At 37.5% G+C, this 23,146-nt stretch overlaps 1 protein-coding gene across 5 annotated transcripts in view; it reads left to right on the forward strand.

The window, feature by feature from the left end:
- RGS7 (regulator of G protein signaling 7) overlaps positions 1-23,146 on the forward strand; it is a 136,473-nt gene that overhangs the window by 67,472 nt on the left and 45,855 nt on the right. For 4 of the 5 annotated variants that reach the window (XM_026082400.1, XM_026082402.1, XM_026082403.1 and 1 more), the window contains exon 4: positions 9,691-9,742. The exons of the other annotated variant lie outside the window; for it this stretch is intronic. In XM_026082400.1, coding sequence (XP_025938185.1) covers positions 9,691-9,742 — 52 coding nt within the window. The remainder of the gene's footprint in view (positions 1-9,690; positions 9,743-23,146) is intronic. 5 annotated transcript variants of the gene reach the window in all.

The following is a 23,146-nucleotide window of genomic DNA, read 5'->3' on the forward strand; positions in this document are numbered from 1 at the left end:
GAATCTGTTTTCTCAACTCCATTTCCCCTTCTCCCCCATCCAAAAAACCCCCACCTTGCCTTGGTAGCTCTGTACCAGACTGTCCTGTGCTCAGACCAGTGACCCTTAACAGTTAGGACTTATCCTTTTCCCGCTATTTCCTTCAGCTTCTGCTGTCCCTTGGTGGCTACTGCACACTCAGTGTTGGTGTAAGGGAAAGAGGGATGGCATGGGATGAAGGGGCTTACTGCTGAGGGAAAGGCACTCAAGGGTTAGGTGGTAAGCAAAATGCAGAAAGAGATCAAGAAGTGCTTGAGGTACTGGTTCTTGGCTTACCTCTGCATAAGCAGCAGCCAGGAGGACACATTATCGGAGGACTTCCTTTGTGGAGAATGGAACTTATTTATGGAGGTGCTGCTTACTGAATTCTGGGTGAAAGTACGGCACTGTTACTGGCCTGCTTATATCTAAATGTGGGTAATGAGCACCTCCCCTACCATAATTTGGTTGAAGGAACAGATAGATCAGCATTAGCTGCACTGTGAACAACTGAGGTTATTGCAGCTAGTCTGTCATGGACTTTCCTCAGAGAAGTCTACAGTCTACATGGTTGGACATGAAGATTTAGTTAGGGTTAGACTGTAAACCATTGTCAATTGATTTACATAGGTTATGGATTTGGCACATATTTGCCATATGCATATGAAATAAGGTAATTTCCACAAGTGGTGCTCAGTATATAGCTGTAGCAATTTGGCTGTTTGCTGCTTTGTAGCACCCTTTGCAGCTGCTGCTTTAAAGCTGATTTAAATCTGTTTTGCTATAACTATGCTAACAATGATAAAACAGTGAAATTTTACCTGTTAAGGTATAGCATGAGAAAAAATACATAGTGGTTGCATACTGTGTAATTATAGTTATATCAGCACAACTTATGTCCTTAAAAACCCACATTCCTTATCAAAATAAGGCTAATACAAAAACTGCTACTGAAGCTGTTAAATTGGAAGATAAAGATGGTATATTCAATGGGGAGAAAGGCAACATTTCCAAAAGTTCAACTGGAAATGTATGAGTGTTGCACTAGAATACTTATTCAGTTGTTCTGTTGTTTCTTCGGAAATAGTACCCTTTGAGTGGACAGGATTCACCAATTTCTAGATATTTTAATGGAAAGAGAAATTACAGTACACCTACCAGCACTGAAAAGTTTAGAACTTGTCCCTGCAGAGAACTCTCTGCCTGCAGTACAGTGGCCTGACCTACAAAAAACAGACTAGCTACAATAACGTTCTCTATGCACTTCATTTTTTGTAGTCCAAAGGGTAACAGATTCCCTCCTGGCAGTAAAATTACTGCCAGGTTGTTTTAAACAAGTTAGTGTTGTATGGCTAAAAGTAATGGAGATTGTATTTCATTTGCACAAATGCCCTTTTACAGGCAAAATTATGCCTTTTCAGTTATTACTCTTGCCATCAGGAGGGCTGTAAAATCATAATTGTATCTGCTTTTTTAAATAATGTGGCTTTAGAAATAAAAAATCATTCCTGATCATTCTTTGACCTACTCAGATCTAATTAGGTCAGTTTCTGTGATAATAATTTAATTCAGAGGGGATAGATCTAAATATTAATTGCCTTACTCACAGAGTTGTAGTTTCTTATTAATCTCAATGTGGCAAAGCAGAAAATTTTGTTATAGTGATGCTATGCAAACCTGAACTCTCAGATCTTGAACATGTGTATGGCTTTTTCATGGTATTTTAATCCTGGGACCAAAGAAGGAGCTGAATACCTGCTATCCACCCTCCTGTATCTGAGAGCAAATATGTGCGTGGGGCACAAATAAGAAAAGCAAGGTGCACCTTAGCAAGTGGATCCTCCTCAGGCCAAACATTGTTCACTGACACCCTTTCATCCCTGTCCACGTAACTGATAACGTGGCTGTCCTGGTGAGGAATGCCTGACTCTCACCCTTTTTAGCTGCTAACTTGTCAGAAGTGTCACCCAGAGAAAGAAATATTGATTTCTTCTAGAAATTGCACGTCCATTCTAAGTGTCTCACCATCCATAGTGAAAAGTAATGTTTTCTGGTATTTTTTGTCTCTGAACAAATTCCTAGGATACTTGAGGCTTGTGATAATCACACTCCCATTTTTTGATGATTAATTTCTAATTTACTGCAAAGTAATTTTCAGAAGGGAAGTTTAGGTTCTACTATTCTTTTGTCACTTTTAAGTTGGAAGGCTTAAATAGCTGAGAAAAGGGTGAAAATGGGAACCAAGTTTTGTGTTGTAAAAACATGAGTCTGGTGAAGACAGCAACAAAAATCTCATTGATTTTGGCAAGATGAAAATTTCACCTGTGATTTCTTCTCCTGTTCTACCACTGGGAATAGAAAGACACTTTCTTGAAGAATATGTCTAACCTTTCTGGCCTTGTTTTTCTCTTGGAGTGGGATTTAAGATACATAGCAAACAAATGTTGCGGAGAGCTTTCAACATCTTGGATGCAAAATTGTGTGGAGTATTAGACACTGTAGATGCTTGTGGAGCCCCCTCAGGGGGATCACCACGCTTCCTGGGTCGCTCTGAGTCACTGAACTGAGCTGAGCTGAGTGCCCCGGGACAGTGTCCCGAGCCAAGCCGGCCCTGGCAGAGGTGAGCTCTCTGGCTGTGTTTGAGCACCGCAGCTCTCCAGCCGCTGTCCACGGCCTCCCTGGAACAGCTGCCTTGCCTCAAGAGAAGAGTTTTATTGGAAGCCACGTTTTTACAATAAAGGATAAAAACAGGTTAGCTTCTCCAGCATTTTGCAGGTTTTGTTTGGAAAATTCAGATACAAGGACTATTTCGTAGTCTCTGCAGCTCAGGCTCAGCATGTACTAGTTCTGTTTAGGTTTCAAAGAGGGGAAAACCATTTCAAATCCGTGTGTCTTTCTGACTGCCCTATCGTCTGCTCAGACACTCTTTCCCCCACTGCCTTCCATGTTCATCCTCTTCCCAGGTTAGGAAAGAAGAGTCACAGAGCCAGAATCTGCATCTGCATTCCTCAACCTCTTTTTTTTAATTCCCAGTTCGCAAGGGAGCACTGCTGGCTGATATCCTTCCTGTATGGGCTAGATACTGCTAGACCAGTGTTCTTAACCTTTCCTTTGCTAAGAGATCATTTGAGTCAACTACAGTGAATATAAAACTGAATACCTGTGAATTCTGCCATCCCTCATGCAAGGCATTTAAACTTGTGTATAACAGTTCTTTAGCAAAGACTTGATTTCTGTGGTTTATAAAGATTCCCTGGTGGCCATCAGAAGAATAACAGTAATATGCAAAGGAAGGTTTATGACTGATTTGAATATTCCTCCCCCATCCACAGTAATTAGATTTTAAAAGATTTCAGGAAGAGGAGCAGCTTCAGAAACTACAGTCTTTTTCTTATTACTATCAACAAGGGGTAGCTGAAAGATGCTTAATGACTTCCCCCTTCAATAATACAGTTTAATGCATAGAAATTAATCATGTTTATGAAAGCTCATGGGCAATACTGATTTTTACAAGTGGCTATTTCATTAGTTCAGATATTATTATTGATTAATTTTATGGTAGTCAAAGCAGATCTATTCGTTTGCTCACCATGTATGGCAGCCACTGCTGCCCATAGCTTTAATGCAGAGTATGTATTATATTGGAGGATTTTGCTTCACATTTATTAACAGGAGGATTATGGATTTCTGTGGTTAAATTTAACTAATAATATAAGTCTGTAATTCAAGAGAAGCAGTATGCATTTGCATGTGCAAAATCCATGTTCTGTCAATATTCATAAAGATCTTTGTAAGAGTCAGTTTTGTTATAAATGCTTAAATGCTTCTATAATAGCAAGCATGATACTGAGTAAGACCTTATTTCTCTAGCTGCTGACTTGTACTGGCTGCGTATTCAAATTACAGATACAATTAAACGAAGTGCCTTAAAAGTGTAGTAATAAAAACTGGCAGCATTATTTCTGCCTGGGCTGATAAACAGTACTTGACTTTCCCCAAAATGTTCTACCACCCACCTTCCTTCCGGCTATAAGTGGGATGTCATGGCAAAGTGACAAATGTTCCCTGTTTAATACTTGTTCATGACAAACTGCTTCACATTTCCTTCTGAGGAAAAATAATTTTTTTAAGTGTAATAATTCCTTCAGATTCTCTACATTTCACAAAGAAAAATTAATATTTTATAAACTTCTATCTGAAAATAGTGGTGTTGAGGTACAGCATCTTATACCATGTCTGTAACTCTCCTGGGCAAAATCTTCAGTTACCTAGGGTTTCTAGATCATGAAACAAGCATGTGGGTTGTATGATGTTTGAGCTAGAGGAATATGTAGCACTGTAAGGGATGTTACAGATACTTCTGCAGTGTACTCTGGATATGTGAGTCGTAAGAAATAATTAAACCAAGCTTTCTCCCACAGATTGCATTAAGTTTGCAAATGTAAACCACTGTCCAGGCATAGAGAAGTTCATTTACTGGGCAGCGTCTCCTTGCATTGCTATGGGAGTTGTTTTAATAGATCAGAAGTGGGAGGCTAGCTTTCTGCTTTGCACACACTCCCTTTTCTCACTTACCTAAACCTCATTCCTTGAGACCAGGGATCTTCTTATCGGTCTGTGCTGACTTGCTAGTCTTTCCTCTATGAACAAGGTAAATCCTTCCACCCTCACTCTTTATGGATAACCTGTCCAGCAAATTCTTTGAAGGGGTTGTTTATAAATCTGGACTGTGAAGTTACGTGATTAAACAAAGGCTTGTAACAGCTAAAGGACACAGTAATACTCCAGACTCTATTTGCAAGAAAATTGTTTTCGGGTTCAGGGATTCTGGGGGTTTCTGCCTAGGATCTTGTGCAAGATCAGCATTAACTTGTCTGATTACTGTGTCTGGGACAAATAAACCTCTCTGCAGCTGGGAGCCTGTCCAGTGCAGGGGCTGAAGAGGGAGACAGCTTCGGAGAGATGGGTCTGCAGCCAGGACGTGCCTGTGGGGAACGGAGACCCAAAAGGTGCTGTCTGGTAGACTAAAGAGCTCAAGCTGAATAGGAGTCCTTGATACACATTCGCAAAAGCTTAATGTACCGTTCTAACAATTGAATTACACTGTCACCAAAGTTTTGGAGATAAAGCTTCTCCCTGGGCCTTTTCCTAGCCAGGGGTGATGTTGCTTGAAATTAGCATTTATTACCAGAATTTAGCAAGAACTCTGGCAAAGTAGATTAAGACCAGAGCTTTATAACTGTTAATACCAAACAATTAGGCAAGAAAATGTGGAAAACACCTTTGGGAAAACTTCAGTCATTTTAGCTACAGACAGGTTTATCACTGATGGATTTTTGCATAGAATGACAGGATTATAAAAATCCTTTAATCAGAAACTGATTTTTAAGGCCTTTCATTTCCAGTGTCTATATTCTTTTAAGTTGTTTTTTATTTTTGTGCTTTGGATTTTTTTTCTGTTTACATTTTAACCCTGTTTYTTCTGCCCAACTTTAGGAGGATTTCCCATGCACCTCCCCCCACCATTTCTGTTCTGTTTTGAAAGTGAATAGCTCTTACCTACTCTTGGAAAACATTTTTTGAGCAGGTGTATGCCCATCTTATGGTGATACCATAGTTTTTTACTTGATGATAAGAATGTGATGTAGGACCTTGCTTTGGTCAAAATACATTGCATCTACTGTTTCTCTCCTATCTACTAGGGGCTTTGCATAGTCAGAGACCTAATATGGTCTTGAGAAACCCAAGTTGTACTAACTTTTAGCTTTTAGGGATTTGCAGATGGATAGTGTATTTAAACTGTTGGAGCTTGAATCTAGAAAGTTTGGGTTTAGAAAGTTTCTGTAAATTGGCTGAACTAACCTGAAATTCCTTGAGTCAGCTTTTTTCCCCTTTTTGGAAAAGATAGATCTTTGCCTTGCTCCAGTCTTCTGGGACTCCTCTGTCCTATGTGAGTTTTTAAAAATAACTGCTTGTGTTTCAAAAGTCATTTGAGTGAATGTTTTTCACATATATAACTTGCATGTCAGATAATTTGCACCCGTTTCAGCATCCTGAAGATAATTCAATACTTTTAATAACTCTTACCAATTTAGAGGTCGATGACTATTAGATACTATAGAGAATTAGGGATAGGGGAAAAAGAGAGGTATTAGAGCAGATTTCTACTCATAATATTTACACATGCATATAACTCACAGTGCTGCTGAGTCAGGAGTTGGGTTTTTGTTTGTTTTTGTTTTTGTTTTTGTTTTTGTTTTTAACAAATAAAGCCACAGTTTACACACATGAAGATAGGATAGTTCCTTAAGCATTCTGTGGCGAATTTCATCAGGCCTCCAACTTGAACTGTCTGACCTTATATAAATATTTCTCATCCTGTTTTTTCTTTACTTCACCCTGTAGTCTTATCTTCTTGTCAAAATTAATTTTGGGCATGTCCAGAGAATTGATTGTAGCAGACCTGAACTTTGTTTCCGCTTCAAGCCAGCTGGCTGGAAGCCAGCCCTGGCCACGTTGCTTGACGTAATGAGCTCTACTTCTCAGCAGGTCTATTAGATGAGGCAGAGCACCACGCTAGCAGGGTCACAGCCGGCAGTTCAGAGGTAGCTTGTGTCTGCCCGGTTTGGAGCATCAGCAAGGAAAACTCGTGCCTGCCTGTCATTCCCTGGGCAGAAAGACCCTTTTCTGACCACAATCTCCCTCCTTCTGGAGGCTGAAGCGAGGAAGGCTTTTAATAATCATCTGTACTACCTGTTATTTCAACCTCTTTCCCATCTCGTGATGTTTCCTTTTTTTTTTTTTTTTTTTGCATTACCTTTTAATATATTCTGGAGCCGTTTATTATTACTTCTCATGTACTTTTCTAATTAAAACTCATGTTCTATTTTAACCTCTCTGCTTTTATCTCGAGAAGGGTGAGAGCAGGGAGAGGCTTAGACTCACCCTTGTTAGCATACATATTCATTTGCACTTCTTGCATGATCTCTTTTTGGTGTTTAGTTGACTGAAGATTGCCTCTGTGGCCTCACTGGTCTGTTACTATGCTTTCCCTCTAAAGGTACTTAGACACTTAGTACAGTCTTTTTCAATAACTGTCAGCTCCCTTCCATCTCTTTAGCCCTCAGATTACTTTCCCAAGAGACTGTATCCACTTGTTCTCTAGTCTGTTGAACCCCATTCTGTTAAACTTGTCTTTTTAGAGCACCAAGCTCTGTCATTACACAATCACTTTCACCAAAATGATTACACATTTGCAAAGTCTCATTAGTTTTCCTCTAATGGAACCAAATCTAAAATATTTGTTCCCTCGACAGCTTTGTTCTACTACTGAAAGAAAAAAGTGTCCACTGTACATTTTCAGAATTACCTGTATGTTGCCACATTATTTCTTCAGCAGGTATCTGGATAAGTCCTCTGTTAGAAGCAGGTCCTGTCATTTGGACACTTCTTTTCGAAGTTCAGAAAAGCCTTAGCCACCTCTTTCTCCTAGTGAGCTAAAGCAATATTTTGCAAGACTGGAGAACCTGCCTCCTTCCCATCGTCTATTTATCATCCCCAACATGCAAGTTCCAGTGAAAGTTTAACATGTTATTTTAACTAAATACTGAAAACAATAATGTCAGATTTATCCTGCATTGATACAATCTGAGTGCCTCTCAGAACTATTTCTTGCAGTATTCTTTCTGGCCAGGGGTAGTTTTTCATTTACGGTGTGAAATGGCAGCGTCCTCCTGTTACGTCATAAACACATAGTATTTCCTAATGGCCTAACCTGAAATGAATGCCAAAATCTCATGGGATTAGCTCAAAATCAGAAGATGGAATTTACTTTTTTAATCTTATTGGGGCAGGAGCATATCTAATTTCTCAAGAGCTATCCTAAGTGTATATGAGGAATTTTAATACGGAGTTCACAGCAAATATACCTACCATCAGAAGAATTTTTTTTTTCTTTTTACTTCTGAATGGGTTCTTCCCCAGCACCTTTCTCCAGCCATCCTCCGACACAGATGCTGCTACCTCCGAATAATTTCTGAGCCCCAGCCAGTTTCAGCAACTTCCTGAGCCAGATATGGTTTCTATGTATTTAGAAACCCCAAGTTTGAAAACTGTTGAGTTAAATCATGGTAACTTTATGCTTTATAAGATTAATATCGTTAAATCATTTTTGCAGCTTTTTGATTCTCTGGAATTCACTGAGTGCTGCCATTTATAATTTAGGGGTTCTCTTGCCTAGTCTTGCCATTTGTGGTTGTATCGGTCACTTTGGTTCCAGTGGCGCTACAAAGGAATAATTGATAGGAAGAACAACTTACTGTTACTCCATTACAGAACAAGTAACAACTTACAAGAAACTTGTCTCAGCCTCTGAAATTAGCCTGACTTTTTTTTTATCCTTTAGCTCATTATTATTGCTTCGTAAATAACAAAAAGCTGCAAGATTGAATATTACATGTTCTGCATTTTGTATACTGTTTCAAAAGACGTCTGTAATACTTTATTTTAGGTGTGTATATTCCCTGGCTTAGAAGTAGGACTGGGAAGCACAAGAGGCAGGGAATGAGCTTCTGCTCCTGTTAAAGATGATGGGTCATTGTTACAATAGAGTTAAATTTTTAATCCTCCTTATTTAACCTGAAAGTGGGTGTGAATGTGTCACCTTTCTGTCCTCTTGATTTCTAAATTACCATTAAAATGATTTTGAGGGAGGTGTGCATCAGGAGAGGTTTCCATTTTTGCAGCTGGGAGGTCTTTGAGAAAAAGCAATAGGAAGCAAAGAGTAAAGTAGAAGTTTGTCCTAAGGAAGCACCTGTGTTTCAAAATACAGCTCAGACCAGTCCTTACATTTAATTAGGTTAAATCAACTTCCCAAATGATATATAATTGTGTGTGTGTATGTGTATATAAATATATATAAATGTACTATCTGTATAAAAACTATGATCCTTTAAATTTTCACCAAAAAAAAGGTTTTTCCTGTGAAAAATGTCTATGTCTTATTTTCTTTATTTGGTGGAAGGGAATTATTTTAACAATATATTTCACCCAGTTTTAGTAAAAATAGTATTGAATTAATTCTTGATAATTTTTATTGGCTTTCCATTAAAAAATCACATTTTAAATATGAAACGATAAGTGATAAAGACATTTGGAAAAAACAAGAGCTTCAACAAATGAAAATGGCTTTGATAATTTGGTGAAAACAGGCTGTGTTTATTGGCATTTTTTAATAAATAACTTCTAGGAAAGAGTCTTGAATATTAATATATATTAATGAAAACGCTCCAAAATCAAGAACTGAATGAACCCGAGAGTCTCTTCTGTCTTTTTACCTTCTAAAACTCATTCTTCAGGTCATGTGAGAGGTATGTTGCTAGGGAAGATGAAAAAGACAACCTCACTCCCTAACCTTGTGTTTTTTGTTCCCTTACCTTTAAAAATAAAAAGAACACTCTGTTCTTCTTTTTCAGTGCCATTCTGACACTAGTGCAATAAACAAGCGTACCAAAGTAATTTGCTGTTTTGATGCCTATTTCAAAACTGTTGAGTTAACAATATAATAGATCTACCAAAAATGTAAATTTGCTTTAAAAAGCAGTATCAATCCAAGGACTGTATAATGCTTGCATTGTCTAACCTGAGTTCCCTACTTTTTTGTTTTGTCTATAGACACCCTATTTTTGGCCATCTAATTGTTGGGAGCCGGAAAACACAGACTATGGTCAGTGTGGACATCTTTCCTATTTCTTTYGGGAATTATGTATTATATGAATGAACGCATCATTGCAGTCTGTCTCATTTGATCATCCCACTGTTAAGAAAATCATTTATGTTGTGTAATCTCTGTGCGAGAGTTGCTGATACTGAACTAAATGTGTTGTTTCACTTTTCAAGGTTTATTAAAGTGGAAGTCCGATTTCAGGTTGATCCAGGAGAAAAAACAGTCTCAAAACACCCCAAAATCTACTTTTCCATTTACACTTTCTGTTTACTCCATTGAGTGCAATCATTTGCAGTGACAAAGTCTCAGTGAAACAAAGGATACTTTATTGATGATTATACAATAGTTATTCTCAGGTTCAGATGCAAAGATGTACCTAATTTAGAACTCTTTCCTCTGAGATATGGCATGTGGAAAATTATTAATTTTGGAAACTAGGAACTGCATTAGAAATATATCTTATTTATCTGCCTGGTTTTAGGGGTTTTATTCATAAATTACACATTATAATTATTGATGTGTACTTACACAGTAAAATCTGGACATAATAGGTAGTGAGGTATTACAAAAAGCCTCAAGCTAAGCTTTTAAAAAATGATAACCAAAATTAGGTTCTTCTGTACACCAAACAATAACACAATTTTTAAAGAAAATGGATAATCTATGGACAGTGTCCTGTTCATTCGAATACAGACTGTAAGTACTCAGCTCACCTGAAGGCCAGCTCACTTATTTGGGTGACCAACCATATGATAGCTTATCTCTTCAAAACCTCCAGTTTTTCAAACTCTATTTATAACTCTTTGGAAATTCAGATGGGCATTTACATGTAATAGTGACTCAGTTATAGTGCTCAGGAACTGAAGATTGAAGGGATCAGTGTAAGGATGAATGGTTCTAATAGACGTTTGCCACCTTTCTGCAGCTGACACAGTTTGATTTCAAATACATTGCTAAGTAAAACAATTCCAAGCTGAGATTTTCAGCAGAACTGAGTGCCTTCAATGTAGAGTTTGAAAACAATGTAGAATGAGGAAATGCTTATCTTTCTTAAAAAATACTGAGATTTGAAGATGTCTGGCAAATAGGTATCAAAAGGTCCTAGAGAGCAGTAATTCGATATGAGGAAACTGATTGCTAAAGGACAAGTGTTTGATTTGCCACTTAGTATAATATTCTTTCTGTTCCTTGAAAGTGTTATTTGCTTTCCTCAAAGGGGCACTTTAGTATAGTCTCCTAATATATTAAAGATCAGAAAGTAATTTATTGTGGTTTTAAGAGACATTGGGCTGTTCAGCTGTAATGCCTATGATATTACTAGGGAAATTTTAGTAAGTAAGTATATACTCAAAAATACTTATTAGAACTTCTTGCTGGCTAGCAGGTCTGAACTTAAGGTCAGGTTGAGGAATAATTTTGATTAATATCCTTTAATGTAAATTGGGAGATGCTAACTTTCTAGTCACAGCTAGTTACTAGAGTGGGCAATGAATTACATACATTAGCCCATCGGTGAATAAAAATCTTATAAAATCTGTGCAGTTTTTGCATGCCAGAAAGTCACAAAATTAAATTTGGGGTCAGATTCTTCATCATGCAGGGGGGTACCTTTGTTCAGGAGAAATCTTACAGGTTTAAGAGATTTTGAGGTTTAAATATAAAACTGTAAAAAAACATTCCACTTGGTAAATTTAAGTTCTTCTGTTGTACTGGGGCAAGGGAGGGGAAAACCCCAAACTGCCATTTCATTGCTTCTTCGGTGTATGAGCCAGGAGTCCAAGCCTCTAAGAAATCTGCCTGTAACTCTCCCTTGGAGCAGGGCAGAGCACTGTGCTAGATCTACCTAGGGCAGCGGTTTATCGCTACAATTGGCTAGTACTAGAGCATTCACAGAAAAGTCAATTTCTAAGACAACTTTTCAACAGTGTTCCTACTGGGTCAGCATCTTCCCAGTTCCAGAAATTAGCATTTGCCCTGTGGCCTGAGGATTTTTTTCACAGAGCTTTCTGTGAAAGTAGAGAGACAGCAGATGAGGGGAGAACTGAACACAGCTGCTAGCAAAAAGGATCGCATAACTGCTGTAAACAAATGGTCATCAGAAGAATAAAGAGAACAGATAATATTTGAAAATCTTGAAGTAATCTTAAGTAAGACTGAAATGGTTTGAGGATATTAAAGGATAAATTTCACCCCAAAGCAACTCCAAAGAGGTTCTGCAGATTTTCACAGTAATTCTGTTACTTACTAGAAAATATAAATAGAATTTATCTTATTACAAATATGCAAATGCATTTAGTACTTGTCATGTATTATGGTGCTGTGCAGTGCTTCCTTTCTTACAGACTATGGGTCATATCCTGAACAACCTTGAATCTCCACCTCCCAAAATGAATGAGTGTGACAGGCATTCAGGGTCTCTCAAACAAGCAAAAAATAGGCTTTCTCAGTACTCTTCCTTTATCAAAGTTAATAACAAACACACCACTTTCTTTGGCATTGACCTAATTTTACAAGCCTTTGAAAACATGCTACAATTCTATTTTATTTTAAAAAACACTCCCAACCATTTACCGTTACCTACCCATATGTGGGCTACTGCCTAGAATGAAGAATACTGCCAGTACAATAATTAATTAATCTTAAGCTAGAAATTAAGTGAAATTGAGATACTCTGTGTGTTTATTACCAGAACTAACTCGGAAAGAAATAATCTTTACATCTTTGGAGAATACTCTAAAATATCATTTYATTATACTCCATGTTAGTTTGTAATATCAAATATTTCATAACAAAGATAATATAAAACAAAAAAAMMCCCACCAAAACAAAATCTTTCAAAAGTGTTCTTCAAGAAACTGCAGTGCTATTTCTTGGTGGAAGAAAGAGGGTTTGGATTAATTTATCACATGTCAGAATGAAATCATATGGCCTTGGTAACTGTCAAAATAGCTATCATTTGATCATTTTGAGGCTACTAAGAAAATGTCAGTTTTCAGAAAGTGCTGAACGTTTCCTTCCCTTTCTCTTGAAAATCATGATGTAAGAGATCTCAAGATAGATGCCTCAAGTTGTAAATCATTTTTAAAAGGCAGGTTCTTAGGTTTCACTTGTTGAAGGTACCTGTTTTAATGCTGCATGTTGTGGAGTCCACCCATGCAGGACATGTTCTTCTGTGCAGAATCCCATTTGTTTCAGCAGGATTTTATTAATGAAGATAGGTATGCGCACTTCACTTTTTTGTTTTAGAGGCTGGTGTAGTTCAAGACACTTTGCATTTCCTGTGAGTTAAGTCATGTCGCTGAATTACGATGGATTTTGTGACTATTAGAATTGGATCTCAGGTTCAGCAAACTGGCTCTGTTTGTTGTGGAAGTGATTACAGCTAAGGGCTGAGCGTGCTACCTGCCTGTAATGCAGGCAATGTAACTTTTGACTAACATTTTTTTCTGGCATATTGAAAAACAGTTCATGTCATCAAAAGTTAATTAAATAACAAGACTTGTTAAGTTTATAGCACCTCAGAATTGGTAAATATGTTGCATATTTAGAGATTGTTACTCTATATACATGTGGCCTCATGGGACTAGTCAGGTTCTGTTGGAGGTTTAGTGACTCATAGCTGTTGGAAATTTGAGGAAATTAGTTCTTTACTATTCTCGTGTTTGAATGTGATAAATAAGAAAGATGAAAGCTTAGGGGAAAATTCCATTCAAAATAAAATACAAATTATTTTTATGTTTGAAAAGCTCAAGTCTAAGCCTAAGCAGAGAAAAGTAGTTGTGAGAAGGCGAGAGGTATATGAGAATTTCAAGGCAGGTGGATGGAGATATGAAAGAAAATTAGCAACTTTTAACCATTTTCTCTCTGCTGCTTTTTTGCTGATGTTTAGACTCAGAAGTGCCTGTGACATACAGATCTTTTCTTATATTTAACTGTAAAAAAAGTGTGTTCAAAGGAGAGACAATAAAATTTTCAAAATGACAGTGGCACTTATAACACAAAAGATATTTGAATGAAGAGCAGAAGACAACACTCAGTTGCATCTATATGTTTGCAACAGGATGCTATTTTTAGTCTTGGAATTTTTTTGTTGTGCATTTCTCYTGGATGAGTTAAAAATGAAGGATTGTGACTGTACCTGGGGAGGACATTCTACACACATTTGCTTGAAAAAGAAAGTAGGTGCAGTTGAGGAAGCAGTCCTTAGAAGTCTGGTTATAATATATAATATATTGGGCAAACTAAAACAGGATCTTTTTCATTGTAGATTGCAGTTGATTATAAATTTGATGCTTTCTGTCACTCTTTACTGTCTGAAGCATTCTTTTTTGTGGAAGCCATTTTGTGTTTGCTTTCATTTTTGTTGAAATGTAGGAATTTTTATAGCAGGCACAATATGTGAGGGTTCAGTAAGGTTTTAGTATTAATTGGGAGATAACTGCAAAATGCATGCCTGTGTCAAGTGTCATGTTCAAAATCAGTAAGTTAATGGAGAAGATATAATGGAATTTTGGGCAGTAATATTGTTTCACTGTGTGCTCCTGGAAGTGAGCAAGTTACTCAGTAATGGTGGACTGCCAGTAACCTGAATTCACAAGATACTTAAAATGTGCTTAAAGACTTTGCAGAATCTTGGTAGGTTATGTAGAACACATTAAATAAGTGCTGTTGCCACACGAGTTTAAGAGCACATGTCCATGTGTTCTGTAAATGCCACTAAATGAGTCTGTATTTCTATGTATTCAAAAAAAAAAAATCTTAAATTCCGGTGTTATGAAGAAGAACAAGTTTTCAAGATGTACGTATTTTCAGTAGCCTTCCAGATAAAGTCATGTGCTGAAAAAGAAGTGTTCTAGGAAATTCGAGCACTTACAGGAAATAAGCCTTAATTAATTGCTCCCTTCAAAAGTATAAGCTCCATGTCTGGATAAGAATAAGTACTGCCTGTAAACTTCTGTGGTAATTCTGTAAATATTCATGACTCTCTTATCCAGGCTGAGWTGTAATAAAATACAGAAATTATTTTGCTCTGTGTAAGTTATTGTCTCATAACTATGGCTCTCCAGCTTTTTTGTGAGAGTAAAAGTCTGTCCTTTTAAAATGGTAGTACTAATTTCTTGATAATTCAGCTGGCAAGTCTGTCCTCCAAAGCTTCCTTTCTAATGATACTGTCTTACCACACGAGAGTAAAGGGACAAAGACCACCCTGCGTTCAGCCTCTGTTGCTCCGTTCTGACCATGAGCCATCACAACTGGCTCATCTTCCTCACCTCTACTAAAACCTGGGTACATAACGCACAAAGAGTAATTGCAATCATGTATCATGTTTTTCACATACTGAAAATTTTCATACAATTTTCTATGTAGAGTTTGTTGCCTACTTATTTTGCATGCCTAGCTTCAAATCCCTCTGTGAAAATTTGATTATTTCAAGAATTTTCTTTCTTACTCATCTTGCTGCACTCTTTTCCACTGAGAAGCTGGCAGGAAGGAGGACAGTACAGTGTAGGCATTGTAGGCTTTCTTTGCCCAAATGCTCAGGCAGGAGTCCCTCGGCGACTGCTTAGTGGTTAGCAGTGTGGATTTGAGAACTATTAAGCCCTGCTACCTGCCTGAACTCTGCTGGAAAACTGCATGTGCTCAGCATCTCTGGAAATCAATCCGTAAATATGAGTCAGTGGCTTGGGGCAAAATTGCTAGCAGAGTAGCATTTTCTTCAATAAAAATTGTCAGATATGAATAAAAATGAATGTTAAAATTTATGCCGTGAGAATGCAGAGACATTTACCAATATAGTGTAAATAGTTTGTGGATAGCTCTGCAGTTTTGTAATAGGTGAATCTTGATGTCCAGTTCCCCTTTTTTCAATGGCTTGTATTATCCAGAGTATTTCAGCGATGACTCCTGCAAGCAATCTTCTTAGGCCCTTAATAGAGATACCTCTTTTAAGGACCTGCCCCATAGTTTCTCAATATTTGCTGGATTTCCAGGTGTAGTAAGAAATAGACTCTTTCCACTAGACTCAAACTAAGTAATTTATTAATTTATCCATGAGACTGGGTTGTGGCTCCTTAAATGAGTGACTTTGCTTTTTCTTTGGCAACTAGTTACCAGAGAAATTGCATGTACAGAGTGTATGTGGAAGAACTAAGTGAGGAGCACAGTCTGTCAAGGAGAAATGTCCCTCAAGAAAATGTGGCTGGTTCCAGTGCTTGTTATGCATAAAATTTAATTTGGGCAGAACCCAATCAAATGTGCTTTTGGAAAGAAACTTGCATTAGCAGAAAGATGGAATAGGTGACCTACAAGATTTTTTTCCACTCTGGAAATATATACTCATATGCCATTATATTGCTCTGCAGAGCTATATATTTCACTCACTAGGAGCTCTCTGTCACATAGATGGTGAAAAGAAAGTCTCACTTCAGCAAGCATGTCCTGAATTTTGTTCTGATTCTAGCTAATGCTGACATTGACAAGCCATCACAGTGAGGGCTTTCTGTGAGCAGGAAGCATTTCCAGAAAATGTTCTCCCATCAGTCCTGTCTAACTTTACCTTCTTCCAGTATTTAAGGTGCTTTGGCAAGCAGATTAGTAAAGTATAATAGCAGAAGAAACAGTTTCATCTATAGTAGAAAAGATAGGATCTCACCACTTCAGAGTTTTTTACTACAGGAATTTTTCTTTCTGTGAATGGGTAATCATTTCCTTAATATGGGTAACATGTGAAATGTATTTTGCCAATACATTCATATACACAGATATGAAAAGGTAACTGACCCAAGTAGATGTTTTCTGTAGCATTACTTTAAAAGCATTACTTCAAGAGCATTGATAATCTGCATCTAGGTCCCCTATAAATAGAGACATAACTTCTTATCAAAATAAGTTCAGAGATATATAAACATAACTCATAATTTTCAGAATTGCTTTCAAATCACCATGTTGAGTAAACTAAATGGGTTTGCCTGTTCCATTATTAATATGGAAATTAGAGCTTTCAGGCTGTGAAAGGAACAGTGACAACAAATGCTTATTTCTGAAGTCGTGCACTGCCCTGCCGGTGCCAGCCCTTTGCTAAGCGGACACTGAGCAATTGCCACCTTTTTCAAGTAATGGACACCTTCTGATGCCACCTCCCTCGCTGATTTTTGTAGTTTAGGAGAAAACACTCTCCATCCTCTGAGATCCCCAGCCTTGCCTTGCATTGCACATGCCCTAAGAGTTTTGTATGCAAAGCTTGTGGATTTGGATTTGTTGCACCTCCTTGTCCTGGAAGCTTTGTAGCAAATTCATATGAGTTCCCTTCGGATACGAGAACCTGAAAGCTTTTTTTTCAGTCAAAGGTGAGGGTTAAATTCTTGAATGCAAAATTGGAAGCATGATGATAATAACATCAAGAAGCATGCAATAATTCAGTGGAGGCAATTTTAAATTAGATCTGACTACAGGTTATTCCATTTTTTGAGCCAATATTTTAGGTAGCTTGGATCGCCTCTCTTCCATACCTCTTTCTGTCTCCCTGCAGAGCTTTTCCAGGCAACATCATCTGGGGATTTTCATGTGTTAAGGATGGATCTCTCTCTTTCAAATTCTCGATTCTGGTAGTTTTAAATTGCATTCTTTCTTGCCCTTGGTTTATATAAAAAAGCCCTCTACCCCTTCTCTAGATTTATAATCTAATTGTGTTCCTTAAATGTTTTAGCGATTTAGTCTTCTTTGTAGTTAATGTTATTTGCATTTATTAAAGAGTGTAATTCTTTTATAGATCTATGAGGCTGAATGGTGAGCCATTTGCCCACCTGAACGTTGTCATCTTGGTTTGTTTTTAAGAATAAATGAGCCTCAATAACTGGCCCAAAAAGCAAAAATTATTGTTTACTGGGTAAAAGCAGAAGTGACTTAAAGATGGTATAAATAGCCCAGAATGTCGTAATGTTTAAATAGGATATTGATTTCAGTTTTTCTAGTCTGTAGTCATCTTCTGTGCCAATTGTCCTTTAATTCTGATTCTGTCTGACACAGACATTCACAAATTGAGAATTCAGTCTGCCCACAGGGCAATTTGAAACCCTTAGACTTTACAGTACTTTCTGTTTTCTTTGCTCTTTAAATCCAGACTATACATATGCATCTACACACTGTCTCTGAAACCAGAATTTTGTCTTGCAGATGGTATAAATCTAATCTGGCCTCAGGGGTAATGAATGTTCAGTGAAAATTACACCAACAGTGTGGGGCTAAATCAAACTGTAACACTATTGGCACTGGGACAATTATAAAAGGAGTTTTAGTTTGTGTACCTGGTGGTGGATGTGTAGGTGGTGTTATCTGTGATCTTCAGAGGCCCTGTTGTATTTCTGTTGAAGTTAATTGAAGCTTTTTCTCTGCTGTAGTGAGAGAGAGGATTTAGTCCTCTTTTAGCAGTGAGCTTAGATTCCCAGCTTTAAACTTTGGGTGGAAGCTCTGTTTCTTCAGTAAGTGTATGTAATAAATGTGTAATCAGTCCAGTTTCTTGATCCTAGAATGAAACCTGTAATTATCACTATGATCTTCTTTAAAGAAAAAAAATCTATAGAGGCTTCATATCAGCTTTGAAGTACAATTGAACAGTCAAGAGTAGGAAATCAAAAACAGCTAACCATGAAAATGGATGTAATAGATTTAAAAACTTGCAGCAGGAAAAGCCCAAATAACCTTTCCATGCCCAAATGACCTCTTTGTGCAACTCTCAGTAAAACACTTGACAATCCCACTTTAAACTCTCAAATTGCCCAGATTTTTTGCACAGTCAAACAGAATTTTCAAAAACAAGTAGTCTATATTTACTCCATAGCTACCAAAGTGTATTTTAGCACTGGTTCATTTTTCTAAAGCCCATTTATATACATTGCTGGCCATCTTTTTTTATGAAATGTTTTATATTAATACTGCCTTTAAAATTATTGCTAAATCTGTTTTCTCACGATACTCAGTTCTAAAGCAGAAGCTGTAGCATCTAATGTATAATTCACTTTAGTGGAGGCAATTATGTTGATTGCAAAATCCATCAGAATACATTGGCTCTAAAAATAAGACTGTACGTGGCAGTCCATATTTAGTAAATTAAGGTTATTAATCAGACCTTGTTCATTGCATATCATTAATCCATATGTTAAGCATTTTTCAGCAGGTTTGTCAGGGAGAAGCAAGAGTGGGCTGCTCTGCTGGGGAAAGTGAGCAAGAGCCAAGAGTGGCAACAGTGCTGGTAGGGGTAGTGTCCTCACCAAAAAAGTCTACTGTCCAGGCAGGTCCAAAGTCAAACCAGGAAATCAAGTCAGCCTCAGTAAGGTATAGAGCTGGATACCAGCATGCCTCCAGTGTATGTAGGCACAGAACCAGAATCTGCTTCAGGATTGATTGAGCTACAGTTCTACTTTCTTGGTCCTCACGTAAACATTTATGCAGTATATAGAAATGATGTTGGTTTAACTACTTTTTTTCTGAAAAAGACGAGATACCCCAGCTGCATTTTGCACCATTTAGAAGGCTTACGCCTGTCAAGTAATTTCTGAGATGAATTTATACAATAGCAATGAATTTGCTTCATTTTTCAGTTTAGCCACAAACATTATGTATCACACATAGGTTCTCTAAGTGTAACATATCAGTAGTCAATAATACAAAAAATTCTTAAGCTACTGAATTTAAAAAGTGATATTTTAATGCCCTTCAAAATGTATTTATACATACATATTGCATTTCCCATTGTCCATTACAGGACGTAGAATTTGCATTTATTTAACTTATTCACATTTAACTGTAGAAGCAACAAACATTGCAGCATATTTCAGGTTAACCTGAACTATCAATTTATCAGTCCTACCCATGGTCTCAGTCAGACCTGAATAGAGCCTCCCCTCTCCCTTTTTCTCCATTAACTCTTGCTTTTATAGTGCATTTTGTAGTGCATTCTGCTCAAACTTTTAGGGAAGAAAATGAAATCTAGACTTGCACCATAATGCAGAGAAGACATTCTCCTTCAAAAATGGTGATTATTGAATAAATTCAGATACTTTTCCCCTTCTTCAAAGTCTATCATCCTTTCCTCACTCTGTCAGCATCCTTGCTTTTAAGCATAAGCATTCCTGGCTGGAAAATACCATGAGTTCTAATATGGAGCAGTAGGGTAACAGGAAGATACATAAGAACAGAAATAGATTATTTTGACAATTTRCTTCCTTCAGGCACTAGAGCAAACTGCAAAATTTCCAGATTCTGTCAACCTGCCAATACAGCACAATTACTGAGGACCATCTGATAATGATGGAGTTTGATAATTCAATGGAAGATGCAGTTCCAAACATCTCTCATTAACAGAAGATTAAATGACCAGTACTGAGCTGGTATATCTTCTCCATTATTTTAATTTCCATTCTACAAGTGCAGATGTTCATGCTTTTAGAGAAAAGATGGGAAACAATGTTGGGTACTAGGTCATCATGCTTCCTGGACAGAAAAGTGTATATGAAAATAGAATAGCTTTCAGTTTGAAAACCTTCCTGCAGATTTTACTCCCATATCAAGCTCTAAAAACACTGACAATCCATACAAACTTTGGGACTAGAAAAGCAGACATTTTCATTCTCTGAAATGCTGGGGACTCATGACTCTGCTTTAACAGGGAAACAGGGGACTCACGTCCTCTCCAGATGCTGCAGATCAGGCTGCTGGAGACATATAGTTACTTCCCACACATTTCAGTGCAGAAAAAGAGTGGTACTTAAGAAAGATGGCAGCATCCCTATTTCAGATCTCGGTGTTCTTAGTGCCAAAAAAMCAAAACTTCATTTCTCTGTGCATTCAAGGCTCTGCCTGAAAATGAGAGTGATTTTCCAATTCTTTTGTATTCCAACATATTAGTAGATTTTGTTACAGACAAGCCAAAGACCTACGATTAAGAGACTGTGAACTGGTCAACTCAAATTCTTGAGCTGCTGCCAGCTTCTCATGTGACTACAGTAGCTCTTAAATAGATCCTTAAATATGCACTTTTATAATAAGGGTCTAATTGTTAGCACACAGCAATGGCAGTAGATTGAGCCAAAGAGTAGGAATGTCCTTTAGGACTACTTTCTTGTGCATTAATAGATACGTTTTTTCCCAGATAAGTAAATCTTTCTTGGGCATACTCTGCCTTATCCACTCTGGCACATGGAAACACTTTTAAGATAAAGAATCCAAGCCACAGGTATTGCAGTCTTTAGGCTCTTGAAAGGGAGGGAATCTGGGTACTCCAGAGAAAAAGGTCTGAGGGATGAGCATAGTTTTTCAAATCTTGGCTAAGAAATGCGAATACTGGGAAAAAAAAAGCATGCTTGTTTATGATGGACTATTTGCTATAGAGCTRGAGCAAAAAGTATCATTAAAAGAACTCTGCAGGGAAGATATTGCAGTACAGTCACACAGTGAAGCCAGGTTTTCTCAGACACAATATTAGGTAAATAATGTGGTAAGCTAATTCCTCTTTCCTACTTGTGATGACCTGGTGGTTGTTTTGCCAGTGCTGAGTACTCTGTGATCTAAAGATGCTTTTTGGTTAAAACCTGTCCTGATAGAAAGATGCGTAGTAGGGAAGAGTATATGCACAATGCAAAATATATGCAGAATTGGACTCAAGGAAGTGCTAATCTAATTAAAGGTTTCTGAGCTGAAAATCTTGTCTACTTTTTCAGTCATATTACTTCTCCCTGCAGATCTTGTTCCCTTGTGTCCTTAGACCATCAAAGTTACCACACATTGCATTGCAAGTCTTGGTATATCAAGATGTTCCCTATTTAAAATCCATTTTTCAAGGATTTCAAGCATTTTTTTCCCCATGGAACACTGACCTTGAGAAATTGAGAAATTTGAGCCTGTACTGCTAAATACTGTTACTGTCCAGAGATACTCTGAGGGAAACAGTGAGTGCCAAGGCCGTTGGACCTGCTGGGCATCACATTTAGCAACCCAAGAGGAGTACCCTGGATTTGGGTAGGGAGTACTTATGTTTCAGGCTACATCCAAATAAAAGTAATGTCCTAGGCTTATGACTTTACAGTGTATGGAATGTGATCTGGAAAAGCCTTTGAGCTGGAGAAACCTATACAGAGACCATGAAAATGTGTTTTTCAAGAGGTTAACCAAATGTAGAGAGCAGGGAGTTAACTCCTGGAATTCTTAGAGCCATCTAATCATTTCTAGTAAATATGTATTTTAATGCTAATTTTTTTCAAAGGTTTTGGTTTTCTTCTTGTTCAATCAAATTTTGAATGAAAATAATTCAAGTAATTTTGAAAGAAAAGAGAGATAATGCTTCATTGTAAGAGGAGCTAAATGACAAAGACAATTTCTGTCTTCAATATTCTCCTACCAGTGTGGATGCAGCCTAGGTACAAAGGGTGCGGAATTCATTCCCTCATCTTGTTGTGACATTTCAGCATGCATTCCAATGCTGGAGTGCAATTGTACACTGATTTTAAAATACATTGAAACCGAGGCCTATAAATCTGCATCCTCTTGCTATACTTGTTTGATGTGTGGATTTGTATCTGTATTTATAGACTTTGCAGACACAAAGATACTTTGGAATCAGAGGGCTTATAAGAGTAGAGTAAGAGGCTATGGCTTCTTAAGGGAAAGTGAGAAAGTATGAAAGAAAATCGACCAGATGATAACACACACAAAATGAAAAAAAAGAAGACAAAAACTGTATCAGGCATAACTTCATTTTCCATCAAGTATCACCTGGAGCCCCAGTTGCAGTTATTAGAAGTGCTTGTCATCAGTTCCACTGAAATAATCTAAATCCATTGGAGTGGGTTTCCATGCATTTGCAGATGATTCATCTGAAATAAATATATTTCTATGGAGTTGTAAAATATAATTGCTTTGACTACTTTAAAAAGCAAAGCTCAATTTGAGATAAGTACTTCATTCCAAGTGATTGCAAGAGTTCAGTTCCTATATGAAGTTCTTACTCTTTGTGTCTGTAGTGGACGAGCTGGCAGTCAGGAGACAGGAACCGTGGTCCATTCCTAAGTACAACCCAATGAATGCAGGCTCTTTTGGCTAATTAAAAGGATGACAGATAATCTAAGGTTTTCTTAGCTGCACAGATCAAGAGATTCTTCCATCTCACACATGTGAAGGCACTCTGATGAATTGAAATGAGTAAAATATTGCTCCCAGACCTTAGTAGGAGGAATTCTACTGCTCTCCTCATCTTACTAGTGGGGAAACCTGTGCAATATTCAGACTCGGTGTGAAGTATTTGTTGCTAAATATAGCCTATTGGAAATGTATTTCCTTCAAGGGGAATAGAGTGCATAAAGAAATCAGTATGTTTTAATGTAATGCAAACCACTGTGCTGTTTATGTAGTCTT

Source organism: Apteryx rowi, unplaced genomic scaffold (genome assembly GCF_003343035.1).
Source record: "Apteryx rowi isolate R43461 unplaced genomic scaffold, aptRow1 scaffold_576, whole genome shotgun sequence".
Taxonomy (NCBI): domain Eukaryota; kingdom Metazoa; phylum Chordata; class Aves; order Apterygiformes; family Apterygidae; genus Apteryx; species Apteryx rowi.